Below are 24,490 nucleotides of genomic sequence, written 5' to 3' on the forward strand. Positions count from 1 at the left end.
AGTACACTCTGCGTGCGGGGACAGTCATCATTCATGTGACAGCTCTTGTCTTTTTGATAAAACCATGTGACAGTGAACGTTATTATCTTAAAAATAAGCTATAAAACTCGCATAAAAATGAATTAATGCTTTTATGTAACATATGGTCACGGTCGTCACTATGCACTTCATACTGTTAAATAAAACACGTGACACTTCAACAGCAGCCAGTATGAAACACACACTAAGATATTGCCCATAAGTATTAACTATATATTATTTGAATTAATAAAAACCTTGGATACATAAATCACATTGACTTGACGAATAGGAAGTCCTCAAACAGGCCATTTCCGACCGCCCTTAAAGATAATAACCGGTTACTGTCTCAAGAGGGGCTCATTAGGAAACAATTGAATAACGTGTGTAGAAAACATGTTTGATAAATTGACTTAAAGTACGCACACAATTATTAACACAATTTTCCCGAAAATAACACCAGCATTTAGAGGCATCCTTTTATACGGACTAAAAGTGCTATGCGTCTTCTGAAGGTCAACAGTTGCTATGCGTCTGAAGGTCAAAATCGTGTCAATAGGTCAGGCTAGGTGGACAATCCCTATACACGCTCGATGTATTTTTTCTAACCATTTCTGTAGTTTTAGAAAAAAAAAGTTATTTCATGGAAATCAGCATAAAGGTGTACGTCTCATCGAGAAGTACGTCATATCAGTTAACGTTTAATGTCATAAAATAAAGATGTAACACAAATACACACCAACAAAAGATCAAAGTATCATTCGCAACCAATTCAACAACATTTCATGAATGAAAGTGTATGTTTAGAAAGGGAATTTATCCAAGATTAGAATGGTCGTGATTTTTATGTTTCCAATAAAAACAACCAAATTGGATGCCGAGAAAGAACCCTAAGAAATAATGACGTTCGTATTTTTTCAACTTCTTTCATTAGTTCGGTGCTCGGATACAACATCTGGAATAAGAGCTTTGGCAACAAATACTCTTTTTTTATATATGAACTGGTGTTAAAATACCCAATTTAAAACACTTAACGACCCCTTTGAATTTCAACATTCAATATGTCTTGAAATTTTCCAGAAAGCCAGGATTTTTTCAACATATTCGAAACATGAATGTATATGGTCTTAATATTGTGAATCAAAACTTATAACAATAACACTATTTTCCGTGACATTAGAGTTCATGATTCAATAATTATTAACGTGAATACCTAATATATATATATATATTTAATGCAATTCATAGTTCGATTAACAATACAAACATTTCTTTTGGCGTCATTAACGTGACTGGAGCGTTACATTTGTCTGGTCAGCTGACGTTAGTCTCGACGCAGTGTTTGTACATCTTGAAGAATGTTGTTGGTACCTGAAATCAGCTCATTTGGGAATTAGCGCCAGTGTTATACTTAAATTGAATTTTCTGTCTTTCGCATGTCTTAATTTTAACTCAATTTGATATGTCCGTTATTAAACATTTGGGGCGACATTTTGGTAAAACGAAGAGGATCTATCCGGGAAGTGTTGTGCCGGTGCCGGAACCGCCAGCAGCTCCACCTGTCCACCGCCCGCATTCGCTGCCGCCCCCGTGTTGCTGTAAATACGACTTTCCGGTCGCACGAAATCGGTACCTTGCACATACGTGTCGCTTGATATCACCGCGGAATCCCGGATACGCATGATCGCCGCGCGCTGCTTCTGTGGCATCACGCAGCAGAGAATGACTGACGTGATAAGAATAATCACTAGCAATACAGCGCATGTGCATGATAAAATGATCACAAGTTCAGGACTGGTAACACTAGCCACAGCCCCCACAATTCCGGGTGCATGTGCTGTAGTTGAAGGGTCATTAGTAGTCGTCCTCGTCACATCGAATTCATATTCGGCTTCACAATCGACATTTATGTCAGAACTGGCATTGTTTTGGATTATGAAACACATGGATATGATTGAGTTGGTTTCTTCTCTTCCTATTCTTAGCTCGAATACCCTGACATCCCCTGACAATTCATGAGGCATGCGTTGTAGATTTTCCGACGATGAAATGCTAAAAGCGCCCCTATCGCTGCGGTAAAGGAGGAATGCCGATTCGTTCTTGTTGAGATTCGCCAGTGTGCCGGCCACCAGTTTCAGTGACCCGGATCCTGAACTAAATCTACAGGTGCAGTTTGTCATCAAAGACTGACGGGGAAAGTGTCTGTTCATCAAGACGATGCTCGAGGAGACGACAACTCTTGTATTGCTGCACATGATTACAGTACCTCCGTAATTGACTGAGTAACATAGTCGCACAAACAACAGAAAAACACAAATGTGAAGACAAGCCAATGTCTTGAGTACACTTTCCATAGCTTAAAAACTGAAGTTAATGGTAATCGTTGCCCTTATAAGTGATTCAGGATGTACACTTCGGTTCAGATGCGAAGATTAAACATTGAAGAGCAAACATTGGTTTTTGCATATCGGTTGTCCTTTTAATTATCTTATTTCTTCTACATATATGTATAATCATAAGTAGACCACAAAATGACGTTCGTGGATGGCGGCAATTCTTAATACATTCGGAGCTCCTCGGCCAATTTTATCGAAAACATAAATCGTTGTTTCGTTGTTTTCGATAAAAATGGGCGAGGAGTTCCGAATTATCTTAATAACCCATGACCAAGCATATTGTATAACTTGCGAAAACAAAATTAAACTGATATATGCATCTGGTTATTTAAAAAAAGAAGACAATATACGTTTGCAAGGCGAATTTATGTTTTCGAAGGACATCTAACCACACTCGTTTTTTTAGGGCGAACGAAAAAAACTTATTTTTATCAATTTTTGAAGGGTAGCAAATAACGCCTCTGTGGTGCCAATTCACTGTAAACGAAAATGATGGTCTACCAAAATCACTCTGTCTTATGATAACTAAAAAGACATTATGTTTTTATGTTTGATTCACTTAAACAAACCGACTCAATAGTTCCTCCCGTTAAGTGACTCGCTCATGGTTTGTAAAATGCACTTTTTTAAATACAAAATAAAGTGAAATCATAAAGAGTGTTTAAACAAAAATACCAAAAGCTGGAACCCTTTAGCAAATCTTGTTAGTTGCTCAAATGTTGTCTTTGAAGACCACAATTTTCTTTAGGATTTATAACGCCATTGAAAATTAATTACGGCTGTTGTGTTGCGTGATTGGTTGATTGACATTATTACGTGATGTTATCAGTGCATCCTTAAAAGGTCAACATATTCACCACTTTCGTTAAAGTCCCGGTGACCGTGTGGACGAGTCGGCTGTTTTTTATTTTTTTCTTGACTTTACCCCCGTTGATTCGAACTGCACTAAACGAAAATTCTTTTTTATGCTGCAACTGCATTTTTTCTGCAAGTTCGTTATCATAGAGTAAAATAAAGTTAAAGTGTTTTCAAATGCATTTAATACCGGGAAAACTAGTCATGTTTTAGTCCAAAAACATGAGCGAGTCACTTTAGGCCATTTCTCTCGCCACCCATGCAGTTTTATGTCATAAAATGCAACAACCTAGAGCAACATTATATTTAATTACATCATAACCGGAAACACAACAAAGATTCGAGAAAACACTTGTGAATACTGCTGGATATGTATTTTCTCTGTATTCCTGTATACGCTGTATGATAAACAGAATCAATTTCCGATCGCGATTAATTGTATTCACGATTTTAATCAATAAAGACGCTTGCCTAATAGATACAAGTTTCGAAGAACATGATCAAATGTCAATACCTGGGACGCAGGGGAATGACTTCATGCTTGCCACAATCACAGCATTCTGGCACAGTCTGATTTTTTTAACTTAAATTTTCAAATTTTACTAACAAAAATGACAAGAAAAAAACTGGAAATAAAAAAGTTATTTATTTCTTACAATGAAACAAGTTAGTAGCAAAACTTACAAAAGGATACATGAAAAAAAATAACAAGTTAAAACTGTTCCATATTTGGGTACTCCGAGGACAAAAATGGAAGTCCTTGACTGCGCAGTTAATGGTACTTTTCATGCAGATTGGTAGTATCTTGAAAAATACCATTTATATCAACCAATTGGTCTTGAATCTTAGTGTGCCGATGGAAAATTTTGTAGTTGTGGTGCAATTCTAAAAGAAAATATTTAAAAATAGTGCCAAAAGTGTTCCAATTTAGGTACTCACCCGGTACACAGGATTTCAAATGAATGTCAGTGACTGATATAAATTTTATTTCTACTCAACTGGTGAGTTCCAAGGCTTGATTGTCCATCTAATAATTAAACAATTATAAATTCCCATAATGCCCAAAACTGAAATGAAATAATTGTAATTATTTTTTAAAATGTGAAACAAATAATCATTCTCCGCATATAAAATTGTGCACGTGTACGTCCTTTAAGCCAGAGAGTGTACCTTCCCATAACTATTGCTTTCTGAGCTCCGATGAATCGGGTCCTAAGGTTCGTAAACCAAAGTATAAAAAACCGTAGCATACGAGGCGAAAAGTCATTGAATACCTTCTAAATGTGACCAGGTTAAATAAAGGTTTCAAACATATATTTTTTTTGTATATTGCTGTGTTATTTTTTTATATGTTTATACAGTTGTTCATAAAGGCTTTTTTGTTAAACATATGTTGTTTTTTACAATAAAAATGATGGCTTGTCCATTTTAATCACGTGATCCTCGTTGGTACAACATTGAAACCTATTCCAAACTGCTTTGCACGCGACTTCAATAAGTTTCATTTTAAGCATTTTATTTTCAGACACGAAAGAGATATATCACGATACATGATGGAAATATCGAGGTAAATCGCAATTCATTTTTCGAATAATATGCGACCCATTTTGCGTCTTTCAACAGGTCAAACGAAAAAAAAAATCCATTGGAGGGGTTAGTACCTCTAGTTCTTTGTGCTTGTACTACACTCATGTCTAACTGACAGCTCTGGTTTAAACTTTGAACCACAATCCAGAGTTTGTGTTGATGTCTAAAGGCAATAGTCATGGTTTTGTCGGTAAACTTTTCATTCTTTTTTCATTGTGATTTTTATTTGTTTCTTTTCAAATCTCGAGCAAGGCATACTAAATTCGATCAGTAATAACTGCACAAGTTGTCGACCCCGCTTTAGATCTTTATGTATTGTAAATAAAGTTGGTCATAAACGACACAATCTATAACTTTAAAAAGTTAGCAATTGTTTGTCCTTACTTACACCACTATTAAACGGAAGCTTCTGAATCATTATCTTTTTATTAAAATCGTTCAAGAGTGTGGTCGTTCGCATTATATTTCATATTTTGCGATTTCATTCTAAGCATATATATTTTCGCCTTAAAATGTACTCTTTATTGTGTGTATTAGCTTTTATGATACGATTTTCGTTGCAAAACATCCGTTTTATCATTGTCTTCGCAAGTTACCCAAAACAAAGGTGTGCTCTTCTGCAGCGTCGATTCCAAATTTGTTTTTATTAACGTTCTCAAACAGAACAACACCAAGGGTGATGGACAAAAGACCACATGGAAGCCAGAATCAAGGCATACGGTTGATTAGACTTTTTTGAATTCGATAACCATTCAAAACCATGCGTTATGTCGTAATATGAATTTCTCCGTGGTCATTAACATATGATCACATGATTTTTTTGGAGCAGTGGAACAACTTTGATAAATATATCATGTACTTTAAACTAGCCATGAATCGACTCGATTTGAAAAAAAAACAACATTTTTAACAGTCATTTTTCTGTTTAGCCTTCAAGAAACTGCATATTTTTCATTGTTTTGGGTGGATAATACATATAAGACTATGAGGGGAAACTGGTTTTGCTCCCTAAATATTGTAAACCATGAATTTATGAAAGTGTATCATCTTATAAACATTTTTTTCAGCTAAAAAACTGTAATTTACGTTACTTTTAAACTTATATTTTATGATGAATAGCAAGCGTCAAAATAATATGCGTCGATTCGTGGAGAAAACTTTAAATAGACATCTTACTTCAGACAGTACTGATGAATAAGACATAATGCCAAGTATGGTTCACGGTAAAACATTCACATATTATTGGTTATGAAAGAAGTTGGAACATCTGAAGGACATTTTCAGCCAACAGAGAGCTGCATAACTACTTTTTATACTGACTCTAATGTTCACAATAATAGAGTGTTGCCTGTTTATACTTATTAAATAAATAATGCCTACAGTGATTATTTGTCGTCAGTTTTGCAATCTATACAATGAGCCTTGTTCATGGCACAAAAGCAAACTACAAACATTATTAAGAAAATCAATCACATATTATGATTAATGTGCATGTAGAATTCGTTTCTTTGTAAAAAAAAGAACCAAAACAAACAATATTGAAGTCAACAGGACTAGATTTATTGAAGAAGTAGGCCGTGACCTTGGTTCTTTTTAAAGAATGAGTCGTAACTCAAAATTGTCCACCTGTGTATATTTTGGTTAACCATTCAGCAGACAAAGCGTTCGGTTCCTTCAAGAATGGGACAAAGTGAACCTAAAAAATAAACGCTCGCTGTTCCCGTCGGGTTTTACAATACCGCATTGGTTTATGAAAATGTAGTTTATTAGTTGATTTTTAATGATGTTTAGCCTGGTCCAGACTTATCCGGAACATGCTATCCGATTTTGATGCGTCTTGACGCCTCCTTCAGCTCTCCAGCTCTTTGTGACGCTTCCCGGATCTTTGTGGCGATTTATCTCGCTTCCTGCACCTTTGTGGCGCAGTCTGGCTCTTTATGATGCTTCTGTCCGCTTTACGGCTCTGTTTGATGACCCCCCCCCCCCCCCCACACACACACACTTTGCAGGCTCTTTGTGCTTCCTCTAGCTTTCCAGTTCTTTCTGTCGCTTTCCGGCTCTATGTGATGCTCTCTGCCGCTTTCCGGATCTATGTGACGCTCCCTCCCGCTTTTCGGCCTTGTAACGCTGCCCCCCCCCCCCGCCGCGTCCTGGCTCTTTTTGCCGTTTCATCACGCGTCCCAGTTCGTTCTACCACTTCCTCTCGCTCACCGTGACGCTGCCTCCCGCTTCCCAGCTCTTTGTGACGATTCGTTTTGCTTCCCGGATCTGTGTGACGCAACCTGGCTGTTTGTGACGCTTCTCCTTGCTCGCCGGTTCTTTGTGATTATTTCAGCATCTTTTTTTACACAATCACGCTCTTTGTGACGCTTCCACCCGCCCCCGGCTCTAAGTGACACTTCCGCCAGCTTCCCGGCTCTTCCCAGCCCGTTATAATGCTTTAACTCGCTTCCCAGCTCCTTGTTACGGTTCCTCTCGCTTCTCGGCTCTTTTTGGCGCTCTGCAGTGAGAATATCATATTCGGCGATTGATAAACATTACGATTTAAAAACTCGGGGAAACTGTCCATACCCAAAGATACGAAAAGTTATACTATAACTATAAAGTACATTGTACTTTTAAACTATAATTATGGATGTTATAATTATTTTGAAATGAAAATTATAAATGCCAAAAGAATCAATCACTTTTATACAATAACAATCATGACAATCAGCGAAAACACATTTCAGCAAAGACAACAACTTCAAAATGATGTTTTTATTCGGTACGAAAAATATCAAAATTAATAGTGTTTGCAGTGTTTAGGATATTTGGTTCGCAAAAGAGGGGTGTGGGAGGTTACACCTATTTTTAAATTTAATTCTAGACAGTCAAATAAATTGCCAAAATCCACATAACGAACATGCACTCATAACACATTCATGTTTATACTGAACCTTCTAAATATATACTATAGTCCAAAAATACGCAGCATTACAACAACAATAATACAGGACTGCAATTTCTTCACTGAAGACCTATTTGTTCATTCTTTTTTTCGTATTCTTAAAATTCATCATTCATTCGCTTTGCTGTACAACCACACAGAAATATTTGTTTTATTTTATATTTTAATTTGATTTGAAATAAAGGATCTCTGTTCGATTTCACACTGTTCGTTAAAGTGACTCGCTCATGGTTTGTTAAATGCACTTTTTTTAATTACGAAATTAAATTAAATCATAAAGAGTGTTAAAACAAAAATACCAAAAGCTGGAACCCTTCAGCAAATGTCGATATGTGTTAAAATATTGTCTTTGAAGACTACAATTATCGTTTACGTTTATAACGCGATTGAAAATGAATTACGGAAGTGGTGTTGCGTGATTGTATCCTCAAAACTTCACATATCCATCACTTTTGTTAAAGTCCCGATGACCGTGTGGACAAGTCGGCTGTTTTCCATTTTTTTCTTGATATTACCGGCGTGGGTTCGAACCCCACTAAAACCAGAATTCTTTTCTATGCTATAACTGTATATTTTTCTGCAATATTGAAGTCATAGAGTAAAATAATGATAAAATAAGTGTTTTCAGATTCATTACCGGGAAAACTATTTTTTGGTCCAAAAACATGAGCGAGTCACTTTAACACTGGTTACTCAAAACTACATGTAGAAAGTGTTTGCCTTGAAATAGATTAGTGTCGGTTGGTGAGCGCACGTTTATTACTATTACCAAAACATGCATCGAGACAGAGCAACTCCTTGACGCGCTGCCGGAATGCTCCGGAACACAGCACGTAGAAGAAGAAGTTGACGGCGTAGTTGATCTGCTCCAGCATCTGGGCGATCTCGCGATAGATGAAGAAGCCTAGGCTGTTGACGTCGAATGCGCTGACGCCTGCGGAGAAGGCGTACATGTGGACGGTGGTAATAGGGATGATGAGAACGATGTAGGCCAACATGACGCCCAGTACCATGACACTAGCGCGGACAGTCTCCTCCTCCTTTCGTGCCGAGGCGTTTGCCGCTTGCTTGCTGAAGGTCGAGATATGGCGCCTGAGTCTCGAGTGTCGCAGCAGGCGGACGATGATCTGTGGCGTGAAAATTAGCAGAAGGGCGGTCGGGATAAACGAGTAGAACGTGCAGCCAATGATCACGAACACCTGATGCTTGAAACTCGGTATGTCCGGCTTGCAGATGCCGCTCACCACGCCGGAGGAGAAATGCCAAACAGAATTGTACGTAAACATGACCAGGTAGTCCAGGGCGATTGCAGGAAACATGAAACGTTTCCGAATAATTGATTTAGCCTGCAGTGGGAACACGACCGCGACAAATCTCTCATAACATAGCAGTACGACCAGCCACGACGATGTCATTTTTGCCGACCGAAAAATCACGAAGAAAATCTTGCAGGAGAGCTCAGAGATAGCGCGGTAATCCACGCCAAACAGGCGGATGACCCAGAGCTTGTTGAATGGCTGTGTGATTAGTAGCATGGTGTCCGACAGCGCCATGAAGATCAGGATGTAGCGTGACGTCAGGTGCTCGAACTTCGATGAAAGCATCGTAGCGATGGTTATTGAGTTTCCAGAAATCCCGGTGACGAGAAAGAATGGCAGCATAAAGTATTGGATGTTAAAGAAGACCTGCTTCACTGCGGCGATTTGCTCCGCGGCCTGGTCCTTCTCGGTCGACGTGCTCACGTTAAACATACCAGTAACGTTCTGGTGAAATGACGAGTTGAAATCAGTAGTCATTTCTAACTGAAATGACAAAAAAGCCAGTGTATTAAACTCATACTGCTTGGTTGATTATCAAGGTCTTTACCCAACTACTAGTATATCGAAGTATTGTGTCGTTCTGATACAAGTGTTCGTTAACCTCGAGGTAACCTATAAATTGAAATATAAAAAAAAATAAACACAAAAAAAAACCAATGTATAAATTGGACGGAAAAACGAATACTAATATTTTTCATTAAAAAAATGATGATTGAATACAAAGTAAATAAATATGTGGTTATACTTAAATTCATGAATTAACAAATACATATCAAAAATAACTTTTGGTCACCTTTAAATCCACTGTTAGCGGTAAACCCACTGCTAGCGGCTGTCTTAGCTTCTGTTAGGGTGGGTGTGGGGATATCAGATATCGCGGACCAATATATACATCAGCGCCTAGGCCGCGCTTGTCGTCATCGGAAACCACGGACCAATATATACATCAGCGCCTAGGCCGCGCTTGTCGTCACCGGAAACCAATGCGGAGTCCATGGGAATTGTTAATTAATTATTAAACTTTATATATATAGATATATATATTATTGTATAATCATGCGTATGTATTGTTAAGGTTTTTACATTAGCAGTTCTGTATGTCCAAGCATTATAACACAAAAAATAATATACGGGCATTCTTTTCAATCAAGTGCAAATGGCAAATTTTGAGTACCAATATGTCGAAATTAGGTCGATTGGAATTTCTGTATTTCTCCAGCTATATCTCTATAGATCATAAAGTGATAGGTCAAAATATGATTCCTCTCATGTAAACCTCTTTAAAACCATTACATTTCATTAAGATCAATATACTTAAACTTGTAAACGTATTATGACATGCACACATTATAATTGATTTAAGTGTTCAGGCTCATGCCTCCGCCAATGGGATCATCTGGAAGATCTCTGGCAACCAAAAACCCATTTAGCAGATTGTTACGACCGAATTTCCATAAAGTGACGAAACTAACCATTTTCCAGTCAGTGATTAATTGGTTTTATTAAGTAAGTTCACTTAAAGCTCGCGCATTCGCACTGGCCAATAAAGGCTTCGTTTGAGCATGAGCACTGGCTAATTGAGAGATATTCGCGACAACACTAAAAAAGTTATTATTTCAGGGTTTTATTTCAACATTTAAATCGGCAGCCGAGCTGTGCATGACGTCTGTCGATTCAAAGATTTAGTACAGCAGAAAAAAACAACACTAACAATTACACCGTTTGCATGAACCAGCTTCAGAGTACCAGTGGCATTGATCAGTCATCCTTTTAACGTGTTTATGTCGTGAGATGTTCAATTATGGTGCGATATTTCACAGGACCAGTGTAAAAATGCTAAAGGAAGTATGTCATGTATTGACCAAGTTGAAAGCGATGACATCCGATATCAATGGATGTATTTGCAGCGAAAGAGGGTGCGTTTGTCCTTTGCTGAGTTATGAAACCTGTTTTTAAGTAAAAAGGTCTCAAGTCGGCGATACCTGACGCCGTTCTTAAAAGCTGTCCAAGAAAGGTTTCATTAAAAAAGTTGTCCCCGTTCCCCGAATTCTGTAAAGCACCGTCTCTACAGAGAAACGAATACGTAAACATCATAGTTGTTGATATCAATGTCAGCGTTTTACGGATGTGAACTGTTTTGCTAAATATGATTTGTTTTTCTTTGCGGTTTCATAATTACTTTTGGCGTTTTCATTAAGCGGTTATATTGCATATAGAAATGTGTTAAATAGGTCAATACAGTAACTCTCACTTCTATTTAGATTGAAATTACTTCCTATATAAAACTTCATTATTGCACAGCCAAACTGGGAAAAACAATAAACGCCTAGTAAATAAACCATTTACAGATTTATGACAAGGAAAGAACAGCATAAATTACACAATTCTAACAAGCACTGAACTTATCATGCACGTGAACATTATTGGAAGTACAGCCCACTATAGATAAGGCAAGTTTTGATTCGAACGCTGGTACAAGGGGGTTGGATCTCTGAGCTGAGAGATCTACCATTTACGTCCATCACTCAATAACTGATATAAGTACATATGAACTTAAAGTCCTGAGCATCGCCCTCGCCAGTAGGATCAGATCCGGATATGAAATGTACTGAAATAACACAAAGTTATCGTTTAAACATGTACATTTTAAAAATCAAACATAAGTTAATTCCATTCATGGTGACTAGCAGACATATTGTAGCATGACCATGCAATAACGACAATATATTTTGAAAATGAATAAGGCCTTTAAGTAAGCTTACTGTGATTGCCTTAGCATAACCGTGCATTCGTTTACGTTTTAAGTTCTGAACACCATTGTTTTAATTTTATTTGGGTGGCCGCTTATGTCATTGCTAATGTCTTAAAATGTCATATAAGTAAAAAATCAGGAGGCATATTGAGGAGGGACCACAGTTACCTGGTATTTGGACTGCAGTTTCGCCCATTCCAGTTATTCGAATCGAGCGATTCGGCCCCTAGGTTGATCTTTTGGTCTGAACAAAATGTGTTCTTGTTCTCTATGATGAACAAAATAAACGAACAGAAGTTGATTATGTGTTTATAGGAACCGAATCGCTCTATTCGGAGAGCTTGACTTGCCCAAACTGCATTCCAAATACCAGGTAACTGTTGGAGAGACCATACTTGAGGAAGTCCGGTGAGCGAGAGATCACGTGCTCAAACTCGATATAGGAGAGGAGGCCGTCATCGTCCAGGTCCGCCTCCTCAAGCACCTGCATACACAAACTACACCTGTAGAACTGTATGGACAGATTATATGTTATGTTTATATGAAGACAGGTCCGTATTATGATTATAGGACTCCAAAAACAGACGTAAAAATAGTAGGTCTGCAAATTTGCGTGCACTTCTCACAAACATTTAAAAAACAAAACACTCAACAGTATTTTAAAGCGAATACACCGGAGGACAGAAAACGAACCCGGTTAAAAAATGCTATGTCCTATTTTAGAATTAAAAGGCTTGTCCATAGCAATCACAGATGATAACTGAAAAGGGCCTAGTTTTACCCAGACACCGAGCAGGAAACATTCGCATTTGTTGTGGAGTTGAAATCCCAATTTCATGGCGGGTACTTATTTGCGCAACAACATTTCAACGGAAAACGCATTAAGTCATTTTCAACATACAATGAGCTTAACAAATTCTAATGAGCAAGTCGAACACACATATGATTGAATACAGAGTTCTTTGTAAACATGTTGCAAACTATACACAATTTCCCTCTAAGAAAAAAACGTTGACGCCTGCCTGATGCATGTTATTCCGAGGTTCAATATAATTATGGTACGAACCTTGTCGACCACGAAGGAGATTTCCTCCTCCGTCAGCCCATTGCGTGTGAGACAGCGCAGAGTCTGTTGCAGGTCGTAGCGGCTCAAGTGGTTGTCACCGTCAAAGTCTGGAAAAAGTACTTCAAGAGGTCCGTTTCTTAATTGAAGTAACGCTAGGAAATCTATTATATTAGGTAAACTCGTGTTATGTAATTTATTGTGTGATTGCGGTCATTGACTTGTGTGAAGTATTAAGTAAATTGAATGAAGGGAATAGAAGTTGGTGCTTATCCTAACTTGCCCTAAAACTTTAACCGGACACAATGTGCTATTAAACTTTATGAAAAGTGAATGTTCCAACTTGCCCTATAAATTTAACTGGACGCCAATGCCGACGCTGGGGCGAGTAGTAAAGCTCCCCTTATTATCCCCGTATAGCCGAGCTTAAAATGACCATGCGATGATGGTTGGAAGACGTATGCATACCAAAGAAATTGAAGTGTAAAAAGGAAGCCTGAATGCAAAATACATGCGTAATAATTTTACTTTCCCACCTGTTCTTACTATACACCAAGTTTGGTGTCCATACATGTATAATGAAATAAGTTGCATCTTCGCTGAAAACGAAATTTCTATATTTAGTTCCGGTGACCTTGACCTTTGACGGAATTTGCCCAAAGGCAATCTTAACTGAGCTCTTCACATGTTTCACTATACACCAAGTTTGGTTCCCAAATGATCAATGAAATTTATATTATTCGCTGAAAACCCCTAGTTTGACGAGCGACCACCCACCCAACCGTCCGAATGCCCGCCTACCCGCCAAACTACTTACACATTTTATAAACTGGTTTTCGTCGAAAACCTAGTTAAAAATACCATTAGACTTAATTCGTGACATAAATCTTGAACATGCTGAAATAGAATTCTTCATCATTTAATTTTGCATTCAAATTGAAAACTCCCGGAAGACAAAATCCGGTAGTCATTGTAAAACATTGACTCGCCTATTTAGTAGTAACTGCTGCTCGAGAGCTACCTTGACGCTTGTTGATTTCTTTTATAACAAACACCAATGAACGCCAATGACCAATTCTAAAATCCTACCTGATCATAGTCATCGAAATACAATTTAATGAGATTGCAAGTGGAGTTCACAATATTGATCAGCAATATGTTAATCCACTACAAACTAGAAATGCCTCTAATACGATGAAACAAGGGTTTCCCATTTAGGCAATCATAAAATTATTGCAAAGTCAGGTTTAAGGTGTCGTAAGAAGCAACGTTAACACTTTCTTTATTTATACCAACCCAACTTGCAACCCCAACCCTTTACTTAACTTTACTTCATCACTATGATATCATTTTATTGAACTAATTGAAACGAAAAACAAAACAAATTGGAATAATTTCCTTGGCCTACTCACTAAAAATTAATCCCAAGTTATGTTTCCACATACCAAGTTTCATCACTACACCTTATCAACTCAAGTAAGTTATCGAATTTTCAGCAATCGCGACCTTGACCTTGACCTAATAAATCACAATGTCATTGCACGGTACATCTCCACACGAGCTTGCTTTAGAATCACTTTATTCACTATACCTAATTTTTAGCTTAGGTCAGGCCTTTTTTTTAAATAAAATTGGTTGACGGATCCGCTGCCCAATTATCTCGAAAACTCAAAAAAAAAAGAAAAAAAAAGTTTTTTTTGTTTGTAAATTTTTTTTGGGTAAAATTTTGAAAAAAAAGTATATATTTTTTTCTGCGCACATGAAATTATGTAAAACCTGTCGCCTGTTCCTTTGCACTAAAGGGATGCAGTTTTAAAAAATGTTTTCCAAATGGCGGCCTCATTGAGCTGAGACCATAATTATTACAAAAAAAAATTCTCATTTTCAACATACCATTTGCATTTATACGATTTTTTAGGTAATATTAAACTGACATCAAGGCTGATGTCTGTATCAATGGTAACAAATCACATATAAACCAGAGTTATTGATAAAATATCTTGTCCTGTGTTTGTCCCAGGGGGCATTAATTGTTAAACAAATTATATGGAGACTGCTATTCAAGTAATCAAAATCTTCGGTAACTTAAATTTTGTTAAAGCTGCAGAGAAATATCTTAACTTCAAAGAATGCATTACTGAATATAAAATCATTTTTATTATTTACATTTCCTTATTTATTTAAAGAATTAATGAGTCAGTGAAATTTGCTACAGTGTGTTTTTTTCTGTTGAGAAGAAGTAGTGCCCAGCAATTAGGAGACACAGGCATATTCATTGTAAGGCCGATATGTGGAAAGAGTGTTGCAAATAGGAAAACTTTTGCAGTCAGGATGTGCTTCAAAAACCATCAACAAGAAGTGACACTAATACTGAAAGTTTTTAGTAATATTGACTTTAAATGTGACATTATTTTAATGTGGAAGTGTATAAAATGCTTATATCATGATTACATTAATTTAAATCTGAAATTGGTAGGAGAGAACATTGGACTGTAAAGCCAAACATATGTGTATGACAAAGTAAGCGTTTGAACATATCAATATTCATTATAATATTGAGGCTTTGCAGACGTTGTGTTGCATAGAAATCAACAAAAACTTAAGCATTTCAAATGTCATTCATATTAATCTATGAACATATACTTTCTGTTTGTTGCTATTTTGATCGTTTGGTTTTGGGTTTCGCCATAAACGCTATGAAAATTACATGTACTGTAAAAAAATTAGTATGAGTATGAAATCATTTTTTTTTTCGCACCACCCATCCAACATTTTTTCGAAAAAATCCGTTAACCAATTAATAAAAAAATGGCCTTACTGAGACGAACTTGTTTTCCTGTTTTTAAGCAACAGTGACCAGTATTTTTTCGGCCCCATTCCCCTTTTGAAAGAGTTTGAAAACAAGTTGTACATTTTATGATCCATGTTGGCATATTTTCCCTTTTTGCAAAAGGCTCCGCCACCATTCCCTTGAAAGTGGAAAAAAACACTGGTGACCTTGAACCGACCAACCCCAAATGCAATCCCAATGTACGTTTCCACACACCAGCTTGCTATACACTACTTTCCATCATAATACATGATTCCATTGTTACTCTGATGAAATTTTACTACAATGTATTTTCAGAACCAGTGATCTTGATCTTGACCCAACAAACCCCAATGCAATCCAAAGGTATCCACATGACGTTCCTAAATACTAAGTTTCATCACTATACGGTATGGTGTCAATATTAACTCATTACTCAAGTTCTTAAATGGAAAGAACTAGTTGAACCGGACACACACCTGCCGATATCCTAATTCTGATATAAACTGGGCTTATTAAAGAGGCATGAAATAATCCCGTAAACTTATTAAAAGTTGTCATTTCCTGGAAATTCACTAAGTCTTTTAAGATGAAGCCTTCATCAGTATAATATTAGCGGCTCACCGTAGATCTTAAATGCGTATACGCACTTGATGTCCCTAGGCGCGATCTCGGAGAAGACTGAGAACATATCGAGGAAGTCGTCGAAGCTCATGTCGCCGGACCCATCCTCCGAGAACACCTGACAGATCCGCTCACGGAACGGGTTCTCCTGCATCGCAAACATTCACAAACGAACAGGTAAACATGGGATCGTATTTATTAATTTGCATGTAGAACAATCCCTCATAATATTAAACAAATGCATACGACAGATGTGTTCGTTTTCATTATCCATGTATACGTTGTGTGTTGCGAGAAGAAAAGATGCTAGGCAAGAGTGGGAAAACTTGGCTCATCCTGAGAAATAAGTCTAGTTCAAATTATTTTTAAAACATTGTTGTATATGCTACAGGTAATCTTGCCCTGAGTTCTGAGATGAGTTCGAGCTCGGTAAAGGGTATTTTCACCCTCCTGGACTTGCCGTCACGCATGTTGACCGGAACGCGCTGGGGTGAGATCTCCCGGAAACGACGGAATATCCTGGAATCATTGAGATTTACAAAGATGTAAGTGCATGTAAAACATTGCAAAATGTACATATTATTTATTATTTATTTATATTCCAGAGTTTCCGTCAATCACCATGGCCTAACATCGTAACGCGACGGTGTGTATTTTTTAAACTACACGCAAACTAATACTCAGTTTACGTACACGTACATTGTAAGACAGTTCAGTACCTAGTTTTTCGCAAACAAGTATTGCTGTACACAAACTATGGAATTCGTACCTCAGAATTTCTTTTCTTGTGAAGAATGTGCAGTCCTGAAATGGTATAACACTAGTATATATACGTCTGTGCTCACAGACGCCGCGAGGAAACAGCTATTGTTTAAATGACGTGCATTTATTAGTATATTATTGTAGACCTCTCTCATTAATTATCTATGTTTCAGTTCCGTGTATATGTAATTATATTATGCATCTTATCTAAACATGGTGACGACCTGAAGACGCCGACCAAGCTGACCGCACCCCATCTCCGGGGTGCCGCTCACTCTATGGTATAAAAAGTGACATGATCAAGCAAATATGCATTTATATTTCCAATTATTTCAAGTATTATTAATTCATGGCTTGACCTTATCACTAGTTAGTTATACCATTTGCGATTGGCCAAAGGCAAACTGCCGATTTGCCAATTAAAAACTTGAAACTTGGTAAAACACCTTTATTAGTATAATCAGATCCGCATACCATAATATTTCATATCGGGTTATGGTTAGCTGGACCCTCATCATGTCCTTTCTAGGCCCGATAATCAATGTTGAAAAAATGTTATCCCCCCTTTAGTGTCAACCCCCGCAAGATAAACACTTAAAATATATAATTCAGTTATGTAATCATGACGTTGCGTTTTATTCGAACCAATTTGAAAAGGCTATAAAGTGGTGAAAGGGTTTTCTGTCATTCCTTAATCCTGGTTACTTACAAACATCAAAATATTGGATATACTGTATTTTACTGCGCTTTTGCTGCTTTTACTTCATGCACCAGTCAGTTGTAACCACGGCACCCCAGGTCCAGGGAATAACGGGGACTTTGACTGTCGTTCCAGCCAAGCCCTGGTAAAATCCCCGTTCTGCGGGGACGAACTGCTGGTAAAAATCCCGCCAAATGCCCCCGGACCATAGTGACCCTAGGTAAGGCCCATTCCACGCTATTTTTGGAGCGAAGACATTCACCCGGCTCTGCGGGGCCACTTGGAAGGTAAAAACACGGCCCATTTCCCCGGCTATCCCCCGGACCGGGGGGGGGGTTTACAATTGAATGGCGCATTAACAAGGTATCAAGCAAGCTCAAAAGAGAATGTCCCAAAGTACATGAGAGGATGCAGGTAGTGTTTAGTCACCTAAAGGTTTTTGTGAATGGGGCGAGTCTGTTTCAAATGGGGAAATAGAGATACTGTTAAATTGTAAAACGCCAACAATGACTATTAAACAACTGCTCGAGGTTTATATACCAATGCTTACTGTGACTTCTGAGTAGGATATTAGCTAAGTACTACAGTAGAGGAAAGAATAAACGACATTCCATACACAAACCAACGGAAGGGAATCAAATGGATGAAACAAAACAAACAGAAATACCAGTCCAGTTGGCTTCTTCGCTGTATAAGAACTGTCTACCACAAGGGCTTCTAACAAATTGTTTTTACCCTACTGGCAGTACATTAATAGTTATTCTCTACTGTTCCTGGTATGTGCGAGTCGGAAAACCATTACAAGGTACCATGTTAGTACGGTACTGTTTAGATTTCTACTCGTTGATTTTATATCATTCAAATATTTTTTTAACTTTAAATGATTCTCACAGGTAATCCTTTATATTTGAATACTGTCACTTTATTGGTAATTATTACCGAAAAATGCGAGCATCCGGAATATGGTAAGTTATTTGTGTGTTTTTCGTGAGCTTAATTGATTAAGAAGAGATACGAGGGTACTTCGCAATTTCGAGTATCTTTACCTGATAAGCTTCAAGTTGGTCTTCTGTGAAAATAGATAGTTTGTTCCCCATTTTGTTTTTAAAGAAACACTATCTTGAACAGTCAAAATTTGGTCTGCACTTTGGACTTGAATTTAACCCAAAGACAAAGTAATAATAAACTACAGTAAGTAACTAACGTTAAGTACTTTGCAGTATACACGTGAAGATTTTAATGTTAGACTCCATTAGATTCAACCTGAATATTTATAAGTTTAGCTCTTAATAATTAAATGTTATAATTGAGCACATAAAGTTCTGGTATATTATAGTAGTATATTCAACTGTTCTAAAACGTTTTTAAAAATGTTTCTGATTTCAGACTCTGTAACGTTACTGTACAGTACTACTGTACTGTACTCAGTACTGGAGGGGAGAGTGCAAGTACAGTACGGAAAAACAAATCACGTGCACTACGCACACGAGCAGTCATTGAAATTAGACTTTTGGATGAACAAGCACGAACCCTTATTAAATACTATTGCTTGGCATCAAAAAAATTCACATGCCCTGCTATATAAAATTCAGAATTTTAGCAAGCCTGAAAGACATTTTACCAGGACAGGGCTGGCTTGCGGGCTTGTGCTAATTTCGACCACTGCATGAGTGATCGTTTTCACAATCTAAATAAATAGTATAGCGTTGATCAATAGAAAATTGAATTGCCGGATTGTCTAAGAGTAGAGCGTGACTTCAGGTATCATTTGCCGTTGTTTGTTTTTTTGACAGAACGCGATTTCTTCCCATTGCTTACAAAACAAGATCACAGAGACAGCACGCTCGACTAGTCCGCCGCTTTTAAAGGCCTATAGTGTAAGAAATGGTGTCACAGTAGGGGCCAATTTCCTGTGTATTCGTTTATTGGATCAGGCCATTTAGGGTCCATTTCTATAATAAAACCTCAGAAATTGCACAGCAGGATACTTATGTAGATTTGGTTCAGAAATTAGAAAAATGTCCATTTCCTACTTTGATTTTGTTGTTCTAATTACGAAGAATGACAAGCTTTTGAAACTTTCCAAAGAAGCGTTAGTAAAAGTACAAATGGAACGCAATTTTAAACAGTATTTGATTGATGGATGGGCATAAACTCGAAAATACCATACAGCATGGTGTTGCATATTACACTTACTGCTAAATAGAAGTAAATGTTTTATTTCAAAAACCGTATTTTAGAAATTGAAATCTAATGGAAATTTTAACCATTAAAGAGATTTTTCCAAATCCATGAACGTGCATACCGTGGTCGATCTTGTCGGCATTGGAGCTACTAGCTTTAGTACTTTAAGAAAAACTCCTATGTTTGTTATTTTTGTTTATTTTATTTTTCATAAATAACAAATCATTTACCATGCTGATTGAGTGTAAACAATGGAAGAAATACTATTTACTTTGATCTTAATACTATTTGCATACATGTAGAAACTATTTATAAACATACCTTTTTCAAATTTAAATATATCTTTGAACTATCAATATAATGCTGTTAATGGCATATGCAGATCACCCTATACATTTACTGCTTTATTAATATACATCCTACTACTGCTAAGGCATAATAGAAGCACATACAATCAGCGTTATATAACAAATTTCAACTAAACACTATATTAAAAAAAAATATTAGTGTACAATTATTGAAGTCTGTTTTTTGACTGAAATATTATAGATTCAAATGATGTATTGAAGCATTAAGTTGGTTTTCATCCTGAGACCAAATAAAGTAATTTCCCTCAAGACGTTATGGATGCATTTCAGAACATCCCTTTAGTGCACATTATTTGTCAGAGCAACATTATTAAAAGAATGCTATTTATAAAGAACAGATCACAGATTTGCATAATACTTGGGCATTAATGTTCTTTCTGATTGTATTGTCAACTTACAGCATAAAAACTGTATATAAATACAATATTATCAAGATTCACACAATCATAAAAAAAATAACTGCGCAAACTGCAACAATAAAGTTAGATGTTCTTGCTATCTAATAATCCATGTTTTATTTGCTAAAATTTATTTCTTGCAGCAACAATAATAACACTTGATATATGTCACAATTTTTGTTCACATTTTCCTTAAAAAGAGTACATTACAGGCAGTAGAGTGGGTAACATCCATTATGAGAGTGATGAAGCTCCCTGTGAGGAGCAGGATGGCTGGGACACAGGGTATATGTCATCTCCTGGGACGCCCATCACTATCATCCACTGGTTCTGCTCCTTCTCCGCCCGGTGGGAGTCGAGCTGTGTACAGGCAGTGATCTCGTACTCACGTGTGCCGAATGATGTGCGGATGGCAACTTCCTCCTCTACACAAAGGTCCTGGTTTGTCACCACGTGGTTGAAGATGATTTTCTCATTTGCCTGTATTAGGGAAGGGCTTGAGTTTTGATAACACTATGATAATAGTATATAAAGCAATTAATTTGTCTACTTTTGTCTCAGAAATTTTAGGGACAATGATATTAAAACACAAAATTCTAAAAAATAAGAGAACCACAAGGGGTTGCCAACACTCATCTGTTTTTCTCTGTTTATCAAGAGGCATAACTCGACAATTATGTAAGAGAGAGTTAATGGCCTTTGCTACTGTTAACTTAATGTTTTCTTTCTAATTATTTCTAATTCAATTGGCCAACATTTCAGTGTTTGCTTGATGCAGTAAGCAATGACATCCAGCACTATAACATAACCTCAACTTTTATTCTTATAAATAAAAAAAAAAAACTGTACAAAAAGCCTTTAAGAGAGTAATTGGTCCTTACTGGCACAGGCACACCCTCATACTCAAAGCGGAGTTTGGGCTTGAAGTGGAGGATCTTCCACTCTGTGAGGGATGACGGCTCTGCCACAAGACTGACCTCCTGGTGCCGTGACTTGTTTGGGGACTTATGCAACGTCACTCGGTCACTTTGTAACAACAACTGCAATGTGGTGCAAAACACATTATCAAATAGGGTTTTAGAATGAAATGGAAAAATAATGTAGACTTAAAAAGTAGGGATTTTTTTTCATTTATTGAAAAATTATGTTTCTAAATCCATTTTTATCTTCGGTACCGTATATTTATTACAGTATTTATCGTTATAATTAAGCTTTATAATTAGAGTTTTAAGATTTAACCCCATCATCATGAACCTGTAAACTATAAGCATGAATACAGGTTGCAGTAACCTTGGTAAGACTCACTCAAAAGATGAAATTAATATTAAAATGACTCCTGAGGAAGCATTTTGTTAGGTGGATGAGTTTATACATTAAACTTACATTTCCTCCTTCATTGTCCATAGTTGAGAGATAGAACACCTGGCCATACCTGAGTGGCTCCCCATCGTGTGTACCATCCTTACTGTGAAAGGGAAAGTCAGATTAGATGTGAATTCTGGTAAACATGCCATGATGACATTGCTAACTTCAAAATACATGTAAAACATTTACCATAATCAGCTTAAACATGATATACATTAGAACTACTTAAGTATAAGAATGGTTGTATATATATTTGCTACAGTATCAGAGTTCATAAGACCCAATAGTCAAGATGCATAAATGTTTAGTTTGTCTGATAAAAAATGTCAAATTTACTGTGCACACATAGTACATGCACATTGAAAGGGAAGTTTCAATTACAATGCATTCTCATTCATCAGAGGTTTGATAATGACAAATCTATATGTGGTACGCTTAGCATCATCACTTTCGTATATGAGAATGTTACAATGTAGCTATAGTTAATATAATATTTGTTGCTTTGATTGTTACAAATGATAACTTCCTTTGTTTTATACAAAGTTCAATGTTTTGGTGTATGAGATAAATTGATGATTCATACCTTTTTATTACAAATGTGCTTCTCAAATTTGATGCGATATCTCTGCTGCCTGTGACACAGCTGGGAGCTTCAAACTTATTTGAGTACAGGATTTTGTTGACCTGAGGCACCACTGCAAGGTTGCATTCATTTCTGGGCTCAATGTGTGCAAAGTACTGTGTTTTGTCCAGAGCCCCAGGGCATCTAATGTTCACTTTATCACCAAAGTGCACAAAACCGTCCCGTGAAATGCTTAAATTTACCTTGGTAGATAAAATGAAAAAGTATTTGAAACAATGTACAGATCTTGTAATACCTTATAAATATTACGGGTAAATTTCAGCTATCAAACCACATCTGTTTTTAAAAGGTGATTTTTTTGTTCAATTCCATAGAAAACCTTATTAAATATAATTATTTGTATCTATAATAAAACTAACTGAACATGTTCAATATGGACTCACTGTCTTGAATATTGTCTGTTCTAGCTTCGTCCTTTTTTGATACAACAATTCTCCAGATTCTCTTTTCTGTAGGAATTCTTTTAATGTGTCCTGCAACAGAAATCAATGTGAAAGAAGTAACATAAAAAATAAAAAGTATGCAAATCATGTGCGTTAATATAAACATGGAATATTTAAGAATTTGATTTCATTGATGTAGAATTCACATTTCTCTATCCTTTCAAACAGGAACAAAATTACATTCATTTTGCATGAAGTGCAAATGTTATGATGTCAAGTGTTTGTTTCGTTGCTACACTGTGATTGAAAACATGTAATGTAATTTAAATCAAATGGTAAACAATGTTTCATATTCATATAACTTCAATATACAACTTTTTTAATTTTACGTAATTGAGAGGTCCTTTATACAGAAATTATTAATCTTTTTAAGTGGACATTTCTTATATATCACTATTTTATAATGATGTTATATCATGATGGTGACACAATTTATATTGGTACATATTTCATTTCATGAAATGGTTAAAATGACAACTTACATTTCAATACAAATACTAATTTTAGAAAAATAATTATAATGAGTACTATCGAGGGTTCCAGTCCTTACTAAATCAACCTATTATTATAGGAAGGTTTCAGAAAAAAATGTTTGATCAGTCTGAAAAGGGCTGCTGTTCACAAAAGGTTTACACTTGTGGAGATGGCCAAACTGGAATTGTCAGGACTGTCCCAATATAATTATTGTGATAAAACCGCAAAAGAAGTTAAATGGAGTAAATAACTCTTAGCTATTTTATATGCATTGCAGTTACAACACTTGCTTATGATCTTGGCAAATCCATAAACAATCAATTGTATATATATTCATGAGAACAGTATGGGCGCTAGAATTAAGCGACTGCATGTTTAGGGAACTTTCCTTCCCAAAAATGTCAAGTTTATGAATTTACAAATCGCGCATGAGTACCATACAGCATTATAAATACATATCCTTTAATAATTACAGTCAGTCAGACAGTGTTTGCATGCTTTTTTTTTGATAAGCTAGACACTTAAAGTGAAAAATGGACAGTTTATTTGTTACTTTAAAATAGAGCATTAATGACATTTAATTTATTTAAAGAGATTTACATAAAATCTGGCAAACACAAAGACTGTCAGTTATACCTCTTCTAGTTGAATGTCTTCATTCCAATTACCAACTCTAACTGATGGGTTATATGTTCTGACACTCATTTTGATACACTTTCTTCCGCAGACTTCACCAGTGCAATGGTTGTTTACCTTAACAACACAGCACCTAGTAACGCA

The 24,490-nt window shown here is 36.5% G+C and overlaps 3 protein-coding genes across 3 annotated transcripts; all 3 read right to left on the reverse strand.

Annotated features, from left to right (window-relative positions):
• Positions 1 to 7,063: 7,063 nt before the first annotated feature.
• LOC128226301 (growth hormone secretagogue receptor type 1-like) lies at positions 7,064 to 9,602 on the reverse strand. The gene is made up of 2 exons (XM_052936187.1): positions 8,576 to 9,602; positions 7,064 to 7,356 (listed from the first exon to the last, which is right to left on the reverse strand). Exons 1-2 carry the CDS (start codon positions 9,600 to 9,602, stop codon positions 7,064 to 7,066), a joined length of 1,320 nt encoding a protein of 439 aa, XP_052792147.1.
• Positions 9,603 to 10,983: 1,381 nt separating this feature from the next.
• LOC128228882 (calcium and integrin-binding family member 3-like) lies at positions 10,984 to 18,993 on the reverse strand. The gene is made up of 7 exons (XM_052940424.1): positions 18,882 to 18,993; positions 17,143 to 17,177; positions 16,775 to 16,892; positions 16,374 to 16,521; positions 12,944 to 13,050; positions 12,273 to 12,361; positions 10,984 to 11,733 (listed from the first exon to the last, which is right to left on the reverse strand). Exons 1-7 carry the CDS (start codon positions 18,930 to 18,932, stop codon positions 11,712 to 11,714), a joined length of 570 nt encoding a protein of 189 aa, XP_052796384.1. The 5' UTR covers positions 18,933 to 18,993; the 3' UTR covers positions 10,984 to 11,711.
• Positions 18,994 to 20,410: 1,417 nt separating this feature from the next.
• Positions 20,411 to 24,474, reverse strand: LOC128228222 (cilia- and flagella-associated protein 161-like). Its single transcript, XM_052939391.1, has 6 exons — positions 24,347 to 24,474; positions 23,177 to 23,266; positions 22,734 to 22,975; positions 22,169 to 22,250; positions 21,667 to 21,825; positions 20,411 to 21,265 (listed from the first exon to the last, which is right to left on the reverse strand). The coding sequence occupies exons 1-6, from the start codon at positions 24,413 to 24,415 to the stop codon at positions 21,020 to 21,022; spliced, it is 888 nt and encodes a 295-aa protein (XP_052795351.1). The 5' UTR covers positions 24,416 to 24,474; the 3' UTR covers positions 20,411 to 21,019.
• Between the last annotated feature and the right edge of the window lie 16 nt (positions 24,475 to 24,490).

This window comes from Mya arenaria, chromosome 3 (genome assembly GCF_026914265.1).
Source record: "Mya arenaria isolate MELC-2E11 chromosome 3, ASM2691426v1".
Lineage (NCBI taxonomy): Eukaryota > Metazoa > Mollusca > Bivalvia > Myida > Myidae > Mya > Mya arenaria.

What these genes read in the sequence shown, in the direction of transcription:
- LOC128226301 (XM_052936187.1), bottom strand. Translation starts at nt 9,602, where the DNA reads ATGACTACTGATTTCAACTCGTCATTTCACCAGAACGTTACTGGTATG. An exon ending in CTGTCTCGATGCATGTTTTG is followed by an intron (nt 7,357 to 8,575) that starts GTAATAGTAATA and finishes TTCTCACTGCAG; the next exon opens with AGCGCCAAAAAGAGCCGAGA.
- LOC128228222 (XM_052939391.1), bottom strand. Translation starts at nt 24,415, where the DNA reads ATGAGTGTCAGAACATATAACCCATCAGTTAGAGTTGGTAATTGGAAT. An exon ending in TGGACAATGAAGGAGGAAAT is followed by an intron (nt 21,826 to 22,168) that starts GTAAGTTTAATG and finishes ACCACATTGCAG; the next exon opens with TTGTTGTTACAAAGTGACCG. An exon ending in ATGAGGGTGTGCCTGTGCCA is followed by an intron (nt 21,266 to 21,666) that starts GTAAGGACCAAT and finishes TCCCTAATACAG; the next exon opens with GCAAATGAGAAAATCATCTT.
- LOC128228882 (XM_052940424.1), bottom strand. Translation starts at nt 18,932, where the DNA reads ATGGGGAACAAACTATCTATTTTCACAGAAGACCAACTTGAAGCTTAT. An exon ending in ATACGCATTTAAGATCTACG is followed by an intron (nt 13,051 to 16,373) that starts GTGAGCCGCTAA and finishes TACTTTTTCCAG; the next exon opens with ACTTTGACGGTGACAACCAC. An exon ending in CGCTCACCGGACTTCCTCAA is followed by an intron (nt 11,734 to 12,272) that starts GTATGGTCTCTC and finishes GTGTTATTTCAG; the next exon opens with TACATTTCATATCCGGATCT.